We start from the raw sequence: 20,198 nt of genomic DNA on the forward strand, positions 1-20,198 counted from the left end.
GAGGACGCGTCTCTTTGATTCTAAGAATAATGATAGCTAGGGAGAATAGTGCAAACTCCCTCCATGTGTGTTGTGTGCTCACATTCTGTAGGACGTATACAAATGTGGCTACTCAATACTCATAACTAAAGAGATACAACAGATTCATAATTAATGTATTGGTTCAGAACGTCCATGTCTTAAAAAACAATGGACAAAGGTGTGAAACATGTTTCCATCCTCAACAAAGTACCCTGTAACGGTAAGGACCGCTTCTGGTCTCCCTCAATCTTGTTAATGAAACTTGACAAGCTTAGACTAATCTAGTGGTACGTACTGGGCCGTCATGATCAAGTCAAACAGCCAAAAATACAGCATATATATAAGGTAAAGTGTTGAAAGAAAAGAGAGCACCCCAAGTTACAACTGCTACAATCAGTGAAAATTAAGCTTTTGCTTGGAGAATATTATGTGAAAAGTTCACCCGTCCAATCTACCCAACCCATCCATTATGTGATGAACCAGAAACAGATCCAAGCATGGTAGCTTACCAAAAATGTGCCATGTAGCATAGCTACTATGTCATTCTAATCTTACGCGCACATAACAACATACAAATACCCTGTGAGATACAATGCCTAGTCACATTGCCCCAAGTTTTACATTTGATTACATGTCACGAAGAATAAGAACCTCCCAATGCAGGAACACACCGTATGGCAGCTTGCTCAACAGCATTTGTGTGAAGCTATTCTAATCTGCTTTGTTTCTGCTGCATACCTTAGGTTATGATCATGACATCATGCCCAGTCATGTTGCAGTACTGCGTGCGTGCACGCGCACGCTGGCATGTGTGCGTGGGGGGGTGGGTGGGTGCACCAGTGCATGCATGTAGATTGAGAGAGAAAAAACAATCAGCTTCACCTCTTGACGGAGGCCAAAAAACCCTGATAAATGAAACTCATACTTACAGACTCACTCTGCAGAAAATTTAAACAAGAGAGGCGTGTCTTTCCTATACAACAATTACCCATTTGCATTGGGTGTCAGACTGTGTATACCTATGCAATGATCGACTCTGGCAAGATTCACCAAAGCCATCATCCAAAACTGTCTTCAATTAACAAATGGCCCAAAATCAAAATTGCCTCCTTCCAGTTGTAGAGAGCTATGATGATGGACCATGTACCAGTGACCGTGGTGCAGCTCAAACACATTGGTCGTCATTATGAGGTCTGGAGATGAATTGATACTCTCTTTCAAAGTTACCCAGGCCACATTGCCAAAAACCCGTACACGCTCATCCTGAAGATCAAACTCGAATCTTTGATTCCAACTGAAGATAGTGCGCCAATGTTCCATGATGCTTTCATAGCTGCCAATCATCAACCAAATTTGAAAGTGAGCAACAGAAAACAGATAGCACACACTAAAATCGACATTTTAGTCAAAACTTTTAAGTCCTACCCCGATAGACATTCACCATTGGGATGTATGCACTTAACATAATCTGAATGCAACCAGAGGCGATTCATTCCTTTTATGGACTTCGCATGGAAGCTCTTGTAGAAGTTCCTATTCACCTCCAAGACAGCTTTAGTGACAGCATAATGGGCCTTCCATCCACATGGGGCCATTACACAACTCTGTTCCACAGTAAAATCCTGCATCGAAAGGGCACAACTAACAATATTAGTGGCAAGTCCAACCTCTCTCTCTCTCTCTCTCTCTCTCTCTCTCTCTCTCTCTCTCTCTGTGTGCAAACAAAGCGTCACTCGAAGGTGGGAAATATTTAATAAAGTCAATGGCTTTCAATGTGTGTGTGGTCCAAATGCCATTGTATGGGGTAGAGGTATGGGGACCAAGTATTCCGGCCAGCACTTGGAGTGACATTGAGAAAATTCAGAAAAAGTTCTTATGTAGACATATGGGGATAAAAACCACAACACCATACTCAGTGATGCTATTGGAGACTAGAAAAAGACCATTGGAAATGCTTGCTTTGCAAAGAATGCATAGATATCTCTTGAAGGTGAAGTTGATGCCTAATAACCGTTTGCCTCACATAGCATGGGAGGTAGGATGTAAGCTGCAAAAGAACCACAAAAGCAAGTTTCTCACCTCTAGCCGAATGTGGGAGCATATATGGACATGCATGTAGAGGAAGGTATCGAGCATGAGCACGAGCTGAATTTTGAACTACAATTACTTGAGGCCCTTCATAGCAAATGGAAGAATGCAATGCACAGGTCCAAGTTTGAATACTATTGCAAGCACATAAACACACAATACTGGGAAGAATACAAAACCGAGGAAACCCAAATACATATCAGGACACCCATGTCCTACAGTGCGAGACGGGCCATCACCCTGATGCGGACAAGATCACACATGCTCAAAAGTGAAACGGGAGGATAGCTGAATATTGATGCAAACATGAGGAGATGCACTCAATGCAACTTGAATTCATTGGAAAATGAGGCACATGTAACCCTTGAATGTCCAGCATATGCACACATTCGGTTCGAGTTTCCTCAGTATGTACTACATTTGAGGAGCTTCTCTCAAGAACACATCCCTCTCCAGTAGCACTAGGCATCTATCTTGCCGAAGTGCTAGAACATCACACCACACTCACAAACAAGATCATCACACAATCATGACACGCCCCCTCCTTCACATGGGAAGGGGGGAGTCTCATATATGAGATTTTGGGTCCCATGGGTCATTCTGGCTTCCCGAGGACGTAAATACATCATCATCATCATCATCTCTTCGCACTAGCCTCCCTGGGTGAGGGGCAGCCCTAGGTGTTAGGGAATAAAGGCCTAGGTGCCTTGTACTTATAACTTATAAGTTAAAAGGACTTATAAGTGAGGGAGCCCAAGTGTGAATGGCCCCCTAGTCACTTACTCATATACTCAAAGGTGAAGCCCAAATAAAATATAACGATCTCTCTCTCTCTCTCACGTTTTCTCTGCGTGTGCTCTTTCTGTGCCAATCTCCCCTTCTCCTTCACTCTCATTGCATAGGACAGCAAGTGGGCTCTCTCTCCTGCTCCCCCACACATGGTATCAGAGCTTTAGGGTTTCCAAGAGAGCCATCTTCGCAACACAGATCAGAATTCTGTTTTTGCTCGCTGTGGGAAGGATATTCAACCGTTTTCGATCAACTCTGTCGCGAAGGGATCCTCTCACCGTGTAGAATCGACCTCCGGTGACAGTTTCCCCAAAATTAGGGTTTCAAAAACTGGCGAACAGCAGCCTATTTCTGCTGAAATTGACCAATTTCGGTGTCAATTTGATGCAATTTCATTAGGGCAAGTCTCACAGGTCAATCTTACAGGTGTTTCCACCAACGAGGTTCTGAAAATTCAGCAAAACAGGTGTTTACAGGTCTGATTTTTACCCTAAAACAGGGAATTTCAGCAAGCAAATGATGTACACATCTTGTGGAAACCTTTGGTAAGGGTTTGGCAGTGAATGTACGCCGTTTTGGGGTGATTCCGCGTGAAATTTGCTCGCTGTTTTTCTGTAACAGCAAGCTGTTTTTTGCCCGATTGCGCACATTTGGGCGTGTTTAGGTCGGCAAAACAGGGTTTCAGTGGTTGCAATCACTCAGAATGGCTTCTAGCAGTGAAAGTGGCAATTTGTTGCACATTCGCAAGCTTGAAGGTGCCCATAACTTTGCTATATGGAAGAAGCAATGTTATAATGTGATGTTGCAGAAGAAACAGGCGAAACCTATTAAGTTACAGGGTGTGAAACCGGTTGATATGGAGGTTGAAGAATGGGAAGAAGTGGACGAGTTGGCTCGCTCCACGATCATGCTTTCGGTGTCTAACAATTTACTCTTCAATGTAGAGAATGAGCAGACAGCATGGGGCATGTGGAAGCGTTTAGACGAGTTGTATGCACAGCAGAGTGCTGCCAGTAAAGTGTATTGGCTTAAGAAGCTTATGGATCTCCGCATGAAGGAGGGCACGCACATGTCAGTGCACCTCAATGAATTCAATTCTATTTTCAGCCAACTGACAGAGCTGAAATTCACGATTGATGAGGAGTTCAAAGCTACTTTTCTGCTATGCACATTGCCCGAGAGTTGGGATGTATTCCGGACAGCTCTTAGTAACTCAAGTGCGTCACTTAAGTATGCAGATGTAGAGAGTTCTCTCTTGATGGAAGAGATGAACAGGAAGAACACCACAGGTGGGTCTTCTAATGCATTGCACTTGAGAGGCAGGTCTCAACAGAGGGAGAAATCTGACAGTAAGGACAGGGCACGCAGCAAATCTCGTAGGAAAGATGTTGTGTGTCATCATTGTGGAAAGAAAGGGCATTATAAACGGGAATGCTATGAGTGGAAGAAAGAGAAGAACAAGGGTGTTGAAACTGATGCAAAGGACAAGGGAAATGCCAAGAAGAGCACTGTGTTGATTGACGAAATCAATGTTGCTAGTAGTTGTGACAGTGACAGCAGCACTGATGTACTCAATGCCTCTTCTGTGGATGCACATACCCTTGCTATGGGTTCTGATGTGGACATGCATACTTGGATTCTTGATTCACGTGCCTCCTTTCATGTAACACCTCATAGGGATTGGTTTACACAGTACTCAGGTGAGGTGCAGGGTACTGTTTATTTGGGAGACAACTATGCATGTGACATTGCAGGTATTGGCAGTGTCCAGTTTTCCTTTGCTAATGGTATGACTTTTGTTTTGCACAAAGTGCGCCATGTGCCACAACTCAAGAAGAGTTTGATTAGTACAGGGCAGCTAGATGATGCAGGCTATCACACCACTTTTGGTGATAGCAAGTGGAAAATTTGTAAAGGGGCCCGGATTGTAGCCAAGGGTTGTAAATCGGACACTTTGTATCCTTAGCATGTATCTAGTGTGCGTGACCATGTTGTCGCCGTAACCGAGCAGCCAAGTGTTTCTTTGTGGCATGGCCGGTTGGGACACATGAGTAAAAGAGGAATGGAAACTCTGTCTCGTTGTGGTTATTTGCCGTGTTTGAGGTATGCTGATTTTTCTCATTGTGAGCACTGTATTTACGGTAAGCACAGTCAAACACCGCACAAAAGGTCACTTTCTTTGAAGTCTGACAGGTTAGACTTAGTGCATTCCGATGTATGTGAAATGCCACAGTTGTCCTTAGGGGGAAAGAAATATTTTGTCTCGTTTATCGATGATGCTACACGTAAGGTGTGGGTGTATCCAATACGTGCTAAAAGCGATGTTTTGGATACTTTCAAGAAGTTTCTTGCGTTTGTTGAGAATCAAACTGACAAGAAGCTTAGATCTTTGCGCTCAGACAATGGGGGGGAGTATGTATCAAAAGCATTTATTGACTTTTGTGCTACTAAAGGTATTAAAAGAGAGCTCACGGCTCCTTTTAATCCCTCTCAAAATGGAGTTGCAGAGAGGTTGAACCGGACTATCCAAGAGAAAGTTCGGAGTATGTTGTCACATGCTGCATTACCTCATGGTTTTTGGGCAGAAGCTGTGCAAACAGCTATTCACTTGATTAATCGCTCACCTAGCAAGACTTTGGGTGGAAAGGTGCCTGAGGAGGTGTGGTCTGGCAAGCCACCCTCATATGCACATTTAAGAGTGTTTGGTTGTGAGGCCTATGTTCACATCCGGAGTGAACTGCGCACCAAACTAGAACCAAAGTCTCATAAATGCATTTTCCTAGGATATGGTGAGGATGGTGAAATGGGGTATAGATTATGGGATCCCGCATTACGGAAAATCATACGCAGCAATGATGTCATCTTCAATGAGAATTGCATGCACAAACAGCCCACAAAGGTCGAGGAAGTGCGCCGGGTTGTTTTTCGTGAAGATGTTACATATGGACAGCCAAGAAGGCCCAATGTTCAACAGCCTTTACTTGCTGAAAATGGTGCTGAAAATCAGCCATTAGCTGCTGAAAATCAGCCCCAACAAGTTGCCATTGATGCACCACAGGTAGGGGAACAGGTTGATGCTCCTAGACCGCCCGTTGTTGCGATGCAACCGGCTGAACAGTCTGCTGTTTTTGATGGTTTACAGGCTGAAAATCCACCTGTTATGGATCATTGGGTGCGTAGGTCTACTCGGGTGACAAGGCCCCCCGATAGATATGAACCGTCTTTGGACTATGTCATGCTTACTGATTGTGGTGAGCCGTCTTGCTATAAAGAGGCTATGCAACGGGAAGACAGTAAGAAATGGTTCAAAGCAATGGTTTCGGAAATGCAGTCTTTGGAGAAAAACCATACATGGGACTTGGTTGATTTGCCTAAAGGGCATAAGGCTCTGCCATGTAAATGGGTTTACAAGACCAAGGTCACATCTGATGCTTCTTCTAAGTACAAGGCACGTTTGGTTGCTAAAGGGTACAAGCAAAAGCATGGTGTGGATTTTCATGAGATTTTTTCTCCTGTTGTAAAGCTTACCACATTACGTCTTGTTTTAGGCCTGCTTGCTTCTGAAGATATCGAGTTAAAGCAAATGGATGTCAAAACAGCGTTTTTGCATGGCGATTTGCTTGAGATGATCTATATGATGCAGCCAGAAGGTTTTGTGTCAAAGGGGCAAGAGAAGAAAGTATGTAGACTCTTGAAGAGCTTGTATGGTTTGAAACAGTCTCCCCGTGCATGGTATCACAAGTTTGATACATTCATGAGGTCTCAAGGATACAAAAGAAGTAATTCTGATCACTGTTTGTATATCAAAACGGCAAGTGATGGATCTCTTCTATTGTTGATTATGTATGTTGATGACATGCTTATTGCGGGTAAAAATGTCACGGAGTTGGATGCATTACAGCAAAGCTTAAAGAATCGCTTTGACATGAAGGATCTTGGTGATGCTAATCATATTTTGGGCATGCGTATCTCTCGGGATAGACCCAACAGGCGTCTGTATCTATCTCAACGAGATTATGTTAATAAGGTGCTACATCGTTTTCATATGGATGGGGGAAAGGCACTTGGTACTCCGCTGCCTCCATATGTAAAATTGACTGCACATGATTGCCCAAACACAGATGATATGCGGGCTGAAATGGCCAAGATTCCTTATGCATCAGCCGTTGGCAGTTTGATGTATGCTATGGTTGCTACACGTCCGGACATTGCATTTGCGGTGGGAGTGGTAAGCAGGTACACGAGCAATCCTGGCCAAAAGCATTGGGAAGCAGTGAAGTGTATCTTGAGATACTTGAAAGGCACTAAAGACTTGTGCATTTGTTTTGGGAAGAGTGAGACATCTGTGCATGGCTTTACAGATACAGATTTTGCTGGACATCCAGATTGCAGGAAGTCTACCTCTGGATATGTGTTTACATTCACAGGAGGTGCAGTTTCTTGGATTTCTAGACTACAAAAATGTGTTGCTTTGTCTACCACTGAGGCTGAGTATGTGGCTGCCACCGAGACATGCAAAGAAGCTTTGTGGCTCATGCGTTTGGTAGAAGAGCTTGGCATTAAGTCACCGGTTCCTGTGCTACACTGTGATAGTCAGAGTGCTATTATGCTTGCAAGGAATCCTGTTTTTCATGCCAAGACAAAGCACATAGAGGTGAAGTATCATTTTATCACGAGTGTGCTTGATGACAAGAGCATTACACTTGTCAAGGTGCACACAGATGACAACCCTGCAGATCTTTTGACCAAGAGTCTTCCAGCAGAGCGGTTTGCATATTGCCGACAGATGATGGGTGTTGGATGAGTAAGTGCATGATCAGCTGTTGTATCATAGTTAGCTGATTCTTTGATCTCCCAAGGTACATTGCCTTTAGGTGGGAGGTTGCTAGGGAATAAAGGCCTAGGTGCCTTGTACTTATAACTTATAAGTTAAAAGGACTTATAAGTGAGGGGGCCCAAGTGTGAATGGCCCCCTAGTCACTTACTCATATACTCAAAGGTGAAGCCCAAATAAAATATAACGATCTCTCTCTCTCTCTCACGTTTTCTCTGCGTGTGCTCTTTCTGCGCCAATCTCCCCTTCTCCTTCACTCTCATTCCATAGGACAGCAAGTGGGCTCTCTCTCCTGCTCCCCCACACTAGGGGGGCCACAGAGCTCTGCCTCTCTCTCCCATCTCCGGGCCAACTCCCCATGTCTTCCTTGCGACCAGCCCCACACTCTACTGCTCAACCTGCCAGTTGTACTCATTCTAGATCCAACTTAAGCCTCAAGTCTAAGGGCCTTAAGGCCCAACCCTTGCAAGGTGCCACCATTTTAAACAGTTGAGAGCTTGCTCACACAGTGAGAAGCTCCTTTCACTTCGGAAGTACCAAGGGCTCTTTTGCACATGGGAGACCCTCAAGCTACAATGCAACACGGAGGTTCATTCACCCCTATCAAACCGACGAGGCTTTTCGTGCCCACCCCACGAGTGGACCCAACGGATCGCCTTCAAGCAAAAATACGAGAGCTCAAGGACGAAAACGTGGAACTCAAGGTGCGCCTTGCCGCCCTCGAGTCTCTCCTCCTTGGAGTCTCAGAAGCCAACCGACAATAGCCACCTCCTTGTCAAAGCTAAAGAAGTTTAGCACGCACTCGCTGCAAGCGTGGTCAATCTTACCACCCAAGACCATGAACCGTCTCCTCCAAGGTAGAAGAATGCATGCGAGAACGCCGTCAATGGAAAGGACTGGCTCTCTTCGTTCGCATCGGCAGTTTGCCTTCTACTTGCTGGGGAGGAGGACGACTGCACTTCGACTCTAGTCAAGCTCAACTAAGCTATCCATCCAACCGAATTCAACCTTAACACCATCGAGAAGGTTCACCGTGACAGCCGCACCAACCAAGGCATTCTTGTCTTCAAAACTAAAGAGGCGCGCATCTCGCTTCTACAACAAGCACAACTCCTCAAGGACACCAAAGTCTAAATTAGTGAGGCCAAACTCAAAGTCAAAAAGCAAGAGCTTCAACACAGACGAGAAGCACGACCGCATGCAAATGGGCCGTCTATAGAGGTGGCAAGGCTATCATTGAAGAGTTTCGGGTTCCAAAAACCCCCAAACCACCATCCCCTACCCACCTCCCCCCCCCCCCCCCCCCTTCTTGAGTGACATATGTCACAATTTCGTTGTATCCAGATTTTCATACATTCTTTTAAAAAGTCTCGCTATGTATGTTCTTTTGGTCCCATAGGTCATATTTGACCTCCGAGGACGATAGTAAAGTCTCTCTCTCTCTCTCTCTCTCTCTCTCTCTCTCTCTCTCTCTCTCTCTCTCTCTCTCTCTCTCTCTCTCTCTAGGGAGATGAGATGCCCACAATTGAGGAAGGTGCTTCACAGCATTGACGGAGACTACAACGGAGGATTAGAGCCATACTATCTCGACATCTAGCATACAGATGAGGATGGGTTCATCCCCCATTATATCATCCACTTGTATTGGGCACCCATCGCATTAGTGGCCACACATATCCCACACGATTCCAGCTAGTAGCACTTCTAGATTCATTTTAGTGTCTCTTTTTTGTACCCAGACATGGTATCAGATCAACAATTTGTAACGGATTGGTCTCGTAGGATATTTTGGCCTTTTTGAAGAATACGTTAATATATCATCTCTCTCTCTCTCTCTCTCTCTCTCTCTCTCTCTCTCTCTCTCTCTCTCTCTCTCTCTCTCTCTCACACACACACACACACACACACACACGTGTTTGAAACACGAAACGGGAATCCGGAATAAGAAACTAGGATGGGAACAAGGACCTGAAAATGGCCATTCCCTGTAACTATCATATACACACACACACACACACACACACACACACACTTTAGGACGAGGAGGGATCAAAATGCAGTCAAGAATAGCTCTGTCACGCGACACATCCAACCCTATGTGTCCGTGGACAAGCTACAGTACGACAAGGGTTTAGTCAATCCAGTCAGTCTAGATTTAGAAGTGATCTAGCACTTTTGTGAGTCTATTCGAAGACCGTGCATGCCCAGTCACTTAGTATAGATGCATATCCTCTGGTTGCACACAACATGATCATAAGCATTCCCATCAGAATCCATCAGAATCAGTCAGGGAAATTTTCCAGTGATTTTAGCCTATTTTCCCTATTTTTGACATTTTTCACTTATTAATTTAAGTGACTTTCCAACAAAAGTAGGTAGGTAAATTTGGGTAAGAAAATATATAAGCAAACCAAAGTTAGCACTAAATGGCAAAAGAGGCAGCAGGAGCTCCACCGCTCAACAGGCAACTTCTCAACAAGAACTCCTTGGGGCAATTCTCTCAAGCAAGATCCCCCATTGTCCTAGCGTTTTTCATCAACACCAGCATGGTGTTTTCCTCAGCAATCCCATCGCCAAGAAGACCTCAGCACTAGCGTTTTGCATCAGCAACCACCGCGGCAGATGTTTCTACAGCTAGCGTTTTTGAAGAAGCTGCCTCCCTAGCGTTTTTGGTTTACAACATCCCAACGTTTTTGGTTTCAACCTCAGCCTTGCAGATCCGGCACATGCATTGATTTGCAGCCCTAAAGACCAACAAGAACCAGCCCTAAAAAGGTAGCAGATTCAGCCCCAAAAAGACCTCAGTTTTCAGCCTTGAAGATCATCAGTTTTCAGCCCTAAACTTGCAGATTTTCAGCGTCAAAGACCCACAGAAAACAGTCCCCAAATCAGTGTTTTGGATAGCCCATAGCGTTTTTGGACAGCAGTAGAAAGATTGCAGATTTCAGCCCTTAGGTCGACTTCATCATCACCATCGTCATCGCCGACATAGCCTAGACTTGCATCAATCACATGCATTCCCATTGTACCAAATTGTGCAATCATAAGTAGACCACTCTCGCCGACGAGAGTGGAGCCTTCGGAGGAGGGTTTTACGTCGTCTCTGGTGTCATATCTATCTTCTCTCTCTATCTCTCAGTCTCATACACATGCATGCACAGTGTCCATTCACTTCATTTGTGATCATAGCATTCTCTCATTAAGAACGGAAGGCTCTACCTTCCATAAGAACAAAAGGAACCTTGAGCACAGCTCGGAGCACAGCTCGGAGCACTCATCTTGAGCAAAGCGCAAACATTCATTCCGCTGCACCTAACAAGCTCCCACGCTTACAAGAGAAAGCAAATGGAGTGGGCTTCACATAAAACTGACATACGTGTTGGAGAAGATGGAGAAACACCTTGCAAGCCAAAAAGGATATAGCCGCTGGCAGGAAGAGTGCTACATTCCGAAATCAAGAAGCTACAAATCGCGAGAGACAAAATCAAGAGGGCAGAATTAGCAATCGTCAAGGACCCCAATCTTGAGGGGCTCAAAGAGCGACTCAAGAAAGGTTGGGAGATAGTGGTAAAGAAAGAGATGAAGGTGGAGTTGGAGGCGAATAAGACGGAATGGGTAAAGGTGGTAAGGAGCAAAGTTAAGACAGGCAAAAGAGAGGAAGCACATGAGGACGAGTGGTTCAAAGCCATATTGGAGGAAGAAAAGATGTGACAAGCACGGCGCCTTAATGTACGTGTAAATAGGCATGGGAAAATGGAGTACACAATTGAAGGATGCCAAGAAATTACACAGTACATTGGGGTTTAAAGAAGGGATTCTCAGACATGGTAATCAAGGGCAAATGCAAGCGAGGGAAGGCCATCGATCCTACAATTAGGCATATGGAGAATAGAAGGGACTTCATGAAAAAGAATAGAGATCTAGTTGCGAGAAAATTTTACTTTGACTTGACAAGAGCACAAATGGAGAGAAGGAAAGAACTCATGCCCCAAATCAAGCAACAAAGACAAGAGGGGAAGGAAGCATTCTTCTGCAATGGTCAAATAGAGGAAAAGAGGGGAGTATTAAAAATCACCCTCGAGGTGCTATCAACTAGGATTCTACAGAATTCATCGACGGGAGAGAGTCATCTTAGTCGTGGATTTCAATGGGTTTCCCCAAGGCCCCTCTTTCCCTCAGAGTGCTGACGAGCAATTGAGCAGAGAGCGCCCACGGAAGTTGTAACTTCGCTCAAGCATTAATATAAAAATAAATACCGAAAGGGGCACCAGATTTTGGGGCCAATACCTCTAGGCACGAGACTACGCTGGGCCGTATTGACTATTTTAAGAGTGTGATAAAATTGTGAAGTATTTCAAGTAATTCTCCAGTGTGTCGCAGCCGATTTCTGACTTGGGGTGTCCAAGTCTGTAACAGTGGTATCAAAGCTTCAGGCATGTGCTTTTATCAAAGTATACCGGTCCTCTAAAGTTTACTGGAAATTATATTAAAGAATCTTGGTGCCTTGACCCCGGACTTAATAGCCACTCCCACCCTTACTTCATCGCGCATCAGGTGCGCTCCCATCTTCATCGCTCTATCTTACACGACATAAGCCATAAACAACCCCAGATTACACATGGATTCAAGTGATGAATCCTGCAAGAATCAAACAAACCCACCCGACATTTCTGGATCGGGCGAAAATATGGGAAATTCAAATGGGCAATCGGAAGAAGAGTACGGGCCTCCACGACCTACGGAGTATGAACGAATGGAGATGCAACATCAACAGCAGGTTGATGCCTATGCCAAGCAGGTGCTACAGTATTTGAAGGATCCCCAACACGCGAAATTTTTAAGCCGCCACTCGATTGATGAGGTGGATTCCCGATGGCGTACGGCCATAGATTCACCATTAAAGTCCGCATTCAAGGAACCACATGTTCCGCGGATGTACACTGAAGATGAACTTGATGATGTGATTGAACGACGAGTCAACCAAATATCGAAGACCACGAAGCCTCCAAAGAGACGCAGCAAGGGAACAGATTACCCTGGTTATTTGGGTCGTCAGTCTTCTTTTGCTAATGCACGAAAACAAAAGAAGTGTGTGTCTAGTTCATCCTCATTTTGTCACGTGACACATCCAACCCTATGTGTCCGTGGACAAGCTACAGCATGAACAGGGTTCAGTCAGTCAAGTCAGTCTAGAATAGGAAGTATCTGGCACTTTTGTCAGTCCGTTTGCAGACCGTGCATGCCCAGGCACTTAGAGTAGATGCATATCCTCTGGTTGCACACAGCATGATCATCAGCATTACCATCAGAATCCAACAAAATCCATCAGGAGCGTTTTCCAGTGCATTAAACCTATTTTCCCTATTTTTGACATTTTTCACTTATTATTTTAAGTGACTTTTGTTGGGAGCTGGGTAGGGCAATTTTGCTAAAGTTATATATAAGCAAACCTAAGATTAGGCAAATTGAGCAGAAGAGAAGGAGAACACAGGCACAAGTGCAACAGGTTCCCCCTCTCTCTCTCAAGCAAGACTTCCCCCTTGGGTGGCGTTTTTCCCCAGCAATTCCAGTGTTTTACGTGGCGTTTTCAGCAGCTAGCTTCATCGCCAATAGCCTCAGCCTTTACAGCGTTTTCAGCCAGCCTTTACAGCGTTTTTCAGCCCTCTGCACATGGCATTTTCAGCCAGCCTGTACAGCGTTTTACAGCCCTCTGCACATAGCGTTTTCAGCCAGCCTATTCAGCGTTTGTCAGCCCCAACAGGCAGCGTTTTCAGCAGCAGTTCCAAAGCCATAAGATGGTGTTACTTTCAGCAGCAAACAGGCCAAAACAGCCAGCAAAGATCAGCGTTTTCATACCACAGCCATTAGCGTTTTTGGGGACCTAGCCGTCATCAAGAGTTTCAGCCTTCAAGTCCACAACCACAGGTAGCAAGTCGAGTCGTCGCCGTCGTCGCCGTCGTCTCCACACATTGCATCATAGCTCTCAAGTTTGCATCAAAGTCTTGTACCGGTTTGTGCAATCAATAGTAGACCACTCTCACCATCGAGAGTGGGGCCTTTGAAGGAGGATTTTACAACTCCCTGGTGTCGTATTCTCTTCTCTCTCTTCTCTCAGTCTCATGCACCTTCTCGCACAATGTCTATTCATTTTGTTGTGATCACTTGCACTCTCTCATTAAAGCACGGAAGGCTCTCCCTTCCATAAGAAAAAGGAACCTTGAGCACAGTTCGTAGCACTCATCTTGAGCAAAGTTCAACATTCATTCCAATGCACCTTACCTTGGTATCAGAGCTTTAGCAGTGTTCGGTATCACTCAAGGAAAGAACCACAAGAACAACAAGTTTTTTTTTTGCTTGTTGCGGTCGCACGTAACCCAAGACCTCTTGGGCGTGTCGATTCCTAATCGTGTTTTTGAAGAGTGACAGGAAACCCAAGAAAGAAGGGCTTGTCTAGCCTCCCCTTGTGCCTCTTTTCACTCATTGAGAACGGACCGTGCACTTAGCGGCCGGCCAATCGACGTGAGGTGGGAAAAAGCAACCTTGGTGTGAGCGCAACGCTGCCAAGGGGTGCGCCCGCGGGAAAGAGCAGAACTCGGGTGAAGAGAAGATCCTTCTCTAACACAGATTGCAAGCGAAAGAAGAACCTCAAGAACCTCAAGACCCTCAAGAACCTCAAGAACTCAAGACCCTCAAGAACCCAAGACCCACAAGACATAGAAACACGGGACGGGGGGACGCGGCCCATTTGTGCGGGGACGAGACGGGGGACTCCGGACGGAGACGGGGACGCATTTCTGAGACGGGGGGACGTCCCTCACAGGGGATGGGGGGTGGGACAGGTCCGGTGTCACCGGGACGCACGTCCCCGGTGACACCGGCGGCCGGGGACACCGGCGGATGGGACGCGGGCAGCAACCAATGGGGGTGGGATTTTTGAAATTTAAACACCCATTTTGGGAGGCCTTTCAAAATTCAAAATTCAAACCCCCATTTTGGGGGGAGCTCTTTCTACTTAACAGCACCCAACTTCCAAGCCTCAAGGCTCATAGCCTCATAGTATCATACCCAAGCCTCAAGGCTCAAGGCCACTTCCTTGAAGTTTGCATTGCCCAAGCCTTGCAAGTGCCAAGAGCCAAGTTTGAAGTTGCCCTCCAACTCCCGAGACTCCGCCCTTGAGTCTCTTGACACTCGAGTCTCGAGCCTCTTTCTCCTCTCTCTCTCTCTCTCCCTCTCCCATCAAGCTTTCTCCTAGTCCTCTTTCCTTCTCTTCAAGCTTTCACTAATATCTATCATCAATGGCATCTCAAGATGGATCCGAAGCTTCTTTAAACCCTCCTCCTTCTCCTTCCTTCGGCCCCGCCGCCGCTTCTCAACGCCCTTCCTCCGCCGACTTCACATGGACATGGTGGAATGAGATGATTGCTCCCAAGTCCGGTGTTGGAGGTGGAAGTGCCGCCATTGTGGCTATGAGTGCAATGGTTCCGTGAGGAAGTTGCGTGCCCACTTCCTTCACGAAAAAGGACATCAAGTTCAATTTTGCCAGCAAACCGGCTCGGGAGAGGAGAAGCAAAAGCTCCTAAACCTTGAGAAGACTCTTGCGGATATAAAAGAAGCCAAGAAGAATCGTACCAAGCGTCACGCGGTGAATCCCAGGGAGATGGCCATGGCGGCTTTCATCCGAGCATCGGCATCCCCTTCTTCAGCATCATTTTGTGCATCAACCGGCACCGACGATGACCGCCCACCTCCACTCTCTACCAACCCTTCATCGTCATCTGTCCCTCATTTTCGTCCACCCAAGCGGCAAGCAACTCTTGGAGATAGTTGGAAACCGGCCTTGAAAGAGGAGGTAGATGTCGCCATAGCAAGATTTTTCTACCACGACCTTATTGCTTTCAATGCAGCGCGGTAAGCTCTATATAGTATAGACTTTAACTTCTAAGGCTTAAGCTAAGCTTTAATCTTTAGTTTATACAATGTATACCACTCAAGTCTCATTTACACATTTTTTTTTTACATAAAAGACCTCCATATTATAAAGAAATGGGACGGAAGATCGGAGAGTTTGGACCCACATCTGTCCCTCCCTCTTCGGAGAGCTTCCGCACCACTCTTCTTGACAGGGAGAAAATCATGGTGGAGGCGGCATGTGCATCCACAAGGGCTTCATGGAAGAAGAATGGGGTATTGTAAGGTGCAGCGGAAGTGAATGTTGTTCTTTTCTCAAGATGAGTGCTCCATAATGTGCTCAAGGTTCCTTTTCGTTCTTACAAAAGGGAGAGCCTTCCGTTCTTAATGAGAGAGTGCAATGGACACAAACAAAGTGAATGGACACTGTGCGTGAAAGTGTATGAGACTGAGAGATAGAGAGAGAAGAGAATACGACGCCAGAGACGTTGTAAAACCCTCCTCTGAAGGCCCCACTCGCATTGGCGAGAGTGGTCTACGATTGATTGCACAAACTAGTACAACGTGGATGCATGTGACTGATGCAAGTCTAGGCTAGATAGATGTCGACCACGGGGATGACGACACCGATCTAAGGGCTGAAAATGGGTGCTTTTGTCCTGCTGTCCAAAAACGCAAGGGGCTGAAATTTGCTGCTGCTGAAAACGCTGTTTTGCTGCCCATAAAAACGCTGATTTGCAGCCGTGAAAGGACTCCAAAAAAACGCTGGTTTGGCTGCTCCGGAATGGCTGAATGCTTGATGCTTTTGCAGCTGATTTGCTGCTCCTGTGTACCGCTGAAATCGCTAGGAAAGAAGCGGTAACTGTCTGCTGAAAAACGCCAACAAAAGGGGAGGGGGGGGTGTTGCTAATTGGACTATTTTCTTATTTTTAATGATTAATTTCTTTTTTAGGATATTTTATTATGTGCACTAGGAACTGTTAAAAGATTGTAGCTACAGGAACTGCCATCAGGAACCGACAACTCTGATGTGTCATTTGATGGGTGACGGTAAACATCGCGAAGGAGTTTTCGTACGTTCGGTAGAAAGGGCCGGGTTACGAGTGCCCCTGATGCGTCACATGATGGGTGACGGGTGCATCAGTAAGGGGGCATCCCGTAGGCTAAGGAGGAAATCCGAACTGAGTAAGAAAATACGCGTAAGAACGCAAGCACAAGAATAAAGATGGGTTCAATGAAGCTTTTTACGAAAAGCAGGAACAATCGCGGGAAGGCAGACGCTTTCCCACGAGGAATCTATGTTTGCATTGCATTCGTGCATGTGGTTGCATCCAAGGCCGCCTAGGAACTGTTGTGAAATGCATTGGTTTTAACTTATAAGGTTTTATTGAGTTTTTGGGCAGGTTCATACCAATTTTAAAATATGCCGGCCGCCCACGTAATAAGTGGGCAGCCACTTAGAAGATAAAGCAACAAAACCAGCCAACGCATTCTCTCTCCCTATTTTGGGTAGAATAGTGCGCAATTAAAAATTAAAAAAAAAACAAACCGGCCGCGATCTCTACGCGAGCAGCTATTCGTGCCGTGGCCAGGGAGCTATAAAAGCACCACATGCCCTCACTCAAAGGAGGTACCAACGTCAGCAAGAAAAGACTCTGCCGCAAGAGATCGCGAGACTACGAAGCACGGAAGTCGCTTTTCCCGCGCAAGAGCGACAGGTATCTATTGTGGATTCGCCATACGAATTGTTGTCGCGTGTTTGTGTGGTTTGTTTTGCAGGAATCTCCCGTCTTACGTGACGGCCCTTCACGGGAAGTACGGCTTCACGCCTAAGTCACTTACGGGAAAGTACGGCTTCGCGCCTAAGTCCCTTACGGGAAGGAACGGCCTTGTGCCCAAGCCCTTTACGGGAAAGCACGACCTTCGGGTCTAAGATTACAGAACGGAGGGGTTTCCTCGGGTTCTCATGCTTGTATACGAATTCTCCCTGAATAAAAGAATACTCTTAACTGGGGGGGGGGGGGACCAGCCCATCTTTTGGTCCCCAATACTGTGTCGATCTTCTCCCTTCTCTCACATTTGCAAACTATTTTAATTTCCAGATTTTCAAGTGCTTGTGTACGCTCCCGTTTTGTGACAGGGGGCGGGGAGGGGGGGGGGATTGTGGCGATAATGCTAGGGATAGAAAACGCTAGGGCTGTGAGTTTTCTGACGATGATACCTGCTGAAAACTCCAAAGGCTGAGATCTGTGGCGATGGGTGCTTGGATGAAAACCGCTAGGGCTGAGAGGATGTCTTGCTGCTTGGAGGAAAAACGCCACCAAGGGGAGGATCTTGCTGAGAAGTTGCCTGTTGAGCAAGGTGCTCCTACTGCCTCTTCTGCCAATTAGTGCTAGCCTAGGTTTGCTTATATACAAACTTACTCAATTTGCCCTACCTACTTTCCAACAAAAGTCACTTAAATTAATAAGTGAAAAATGTCAAAAATAGGGAAAATAGGTTAAATGCACTGGAAAATTTCCCTCAAGGATTCTGATGGATTCTGATGGGAATGCTTATGATCATACTGTGTGCAACCAGAGGATATGCATCTACACTAAGTACCTGGGCATGCACGGTCTGCGAACAGACTCACAAAAGTGCCAAATCACTTGCTAATCTAGACTGACTAGATTGACGGAACCCTTGTTATGAAGTATCTTGTCCACGGACACATAGGGTTGGATGTGTCACGTGATAGGTATCCCTCCTTCTGGATGGGTGGAGTGGTACCCGTCGCCGCTCCATTCATGGCGTAGTGGCATATTCTCGGGGGGAGATGTATTTCATTGACTCCCATGATGCATCGGGGACCGAGAAGAGTGCGCAAGTCCTTGCATCGGAGTGGACGCTTACCATTGAGAAGGTGGGAAAGCATGATGTCATTGCCATCGTCACCGATGGAGAAATTAGCAATCGTGCCGCCACAGCCATCATCGAATCCCTTTATCCACAAACCACGGTCACATATTGCATGGCTCATTGCCTCAACAATCTTCTCAAAGATATAGGCGCCTTGGAATGGATTTCCCCCGTCATTGAGCATGCGAATTCAATGGTGACTTTTGTCAATAATCATCAAAAGGTAACCATTAAGTGTTAACCAATCTCATTTCAATTCGAATCTAATTTCAATATGGAAGGCCAATTCTCGTTTTGAATGTTGAAACTTGATTTTTCTAAATAGGTCAAAGCTAGCTCTTCTCAAATACTCAGAGACTCGTTTCGCCTACAACTTCATTATGCTCCATCGCTTGAGTTCATGTAGTGGGGCATTGAAGGGACTCTTCATCAGTGATGAGTTCTTGGCAATGCCAGAGTCAAAAATTTCAACGGAGTGGCATGCCGAGCACGGGCCGACATGTCAGAATGGTGGGAGGAAGTAAAGACAATCTCCAAAATGGTGAAGCCTATCATCCACCTCTTGCGGGTGTTGGATTCCATGAAGCCTTGCATTGGCAAGATATATGAGGCCATGGACACCATGATTGACTCTCTTAAAAAACTTGTGACCGACCCCGATAGGTATTCACGTCGCACGAGTTACTTTTAAGTTTTCCCTATGCTTTACAAGTTTACTCTCTTGAGTTTGTAACTTTGTTTTGAATCTTCATAACGTAGGTACGAGGAGATCCAAGAATTGTGTGTGTCAAGGTGGAATGCCTACCATTCTCCTCTTCATGCGGCCACTTATGTAGTGGATCCACAATTCCAACAAGGGAACCAATGGAAGAACAAAGAGGTGATGAATGGTTGGCAAACCATCCTTGCGGGCCTTGTGCCCGACCCAAAGGAAAGGACTGAGATTCGGAGGCAAATCAATGTCTACAGGAATGGAAAGGGAGAAATTTGTCACATGCCCGATGCACAAGCATCTCGCTTTGAGATGGGGAGTGCTCTTTGGTGGGAGAAGTTTGGGGCGGGATTGGACGGTTTACAAAATTTAGCTATTCACATTCTTAGCCAAGCATGCACTACGAGTTGCTTGGAGCAACTTTGGAGTGTGTATGCTCATGTAGCCTCAAAGAAGAGGAATCGTCTTGATGTTTACAGTTCAGCAAGCTGCTTTCCGTAGGAAATTTCTCGTATTTCCTCTTTCAAGATGTGATATGCTTTTGGGCATTAGATGGTTTCGTGAGCATAACCCTGTAAGGTGCAGCGGAATGAATGTTGTATTTTCTCAAGATTAGTGATCTTTATTGCTCAAGGTTCCTTTTAATTCTTAGGGAAGAAGAGAGCCTTCCGTCTAATGGAGAGTGCTATGATCACGAACAAAGTGTGTGGATATTGTGCGTGCAAGTGAAAGAGACTCAGAGAAGCAGAGAAAAGAGATACGACACCGAGAGGTTGTAAAACCCTCCTCCGAAGGCCCCACTCTCGTCGGCGAGAGTGGTCTAACTTTGATTGCACAAAGGTGTACAATGCGAATGCAATAATTGATGCAATTTGGACTATGCCGATGATGTCGGTGATGACTTTAGGGCTGATTTGGGTCTTCTTGTATCTGCTGTCCACAAGG

At 45.8% G+C, this 20,198-nt stretch overlaps 1 protein-coding gene and 1 pseudogene across 1 annotated transcript in view; one reads left to right on the forward strand and one right to left on the reverse strand.

Moving 5' to 3' along the window:
- Nucleotides 1-898: 898 nt before the first annotated feature.
- The window catches only part of LOC147428856 (F-box protein SKIP8-like), a 58,439-nt gene continuing 39,139 nt past the window's right edge, over nucleotides 899-20,198 (reverse strand). The window contains exons 2-3 of the mRNA XM_086494932.1: nucleotides 1,447-1,643; nucleotides 899-1,354 (exon numbers count right to left, since the gene is read on the reverse strand). Coding sequence (XP_086351058.1) covers nucleotides 1,096-1,354; nucleotides 1,447-1,643 — 456 coding nt within the window. The 3' untranslated portion in view covers nucleotides 899-1,095. The remainder of the gene's footprint in view (nucleotides 1,355-1,446; nucleotides 1,644-20,198) is intronic.
- Nucleotides 15,396-19,754, forward strand: LOC147428857 (uncharacterized; annotated as a pseudogene).

Source organism: Adiantum capillus-veneris, chromosome 22 (genome assembly GCF_014529385.1).
Source record: "Adiantum capillus-veneris isolate H3 chromosome 22, ASM1452938v2, whole genome shotgun sequence".
In the NCBI taxonomy this organism is placed as follows: domain Eukaryota; kingdom Viridiplantae; phylum Streptophyta; class Polypodiopsida; order Polypodiales; family Pteridaceae; genus Adiantum; species Adiantum capillus-veneris.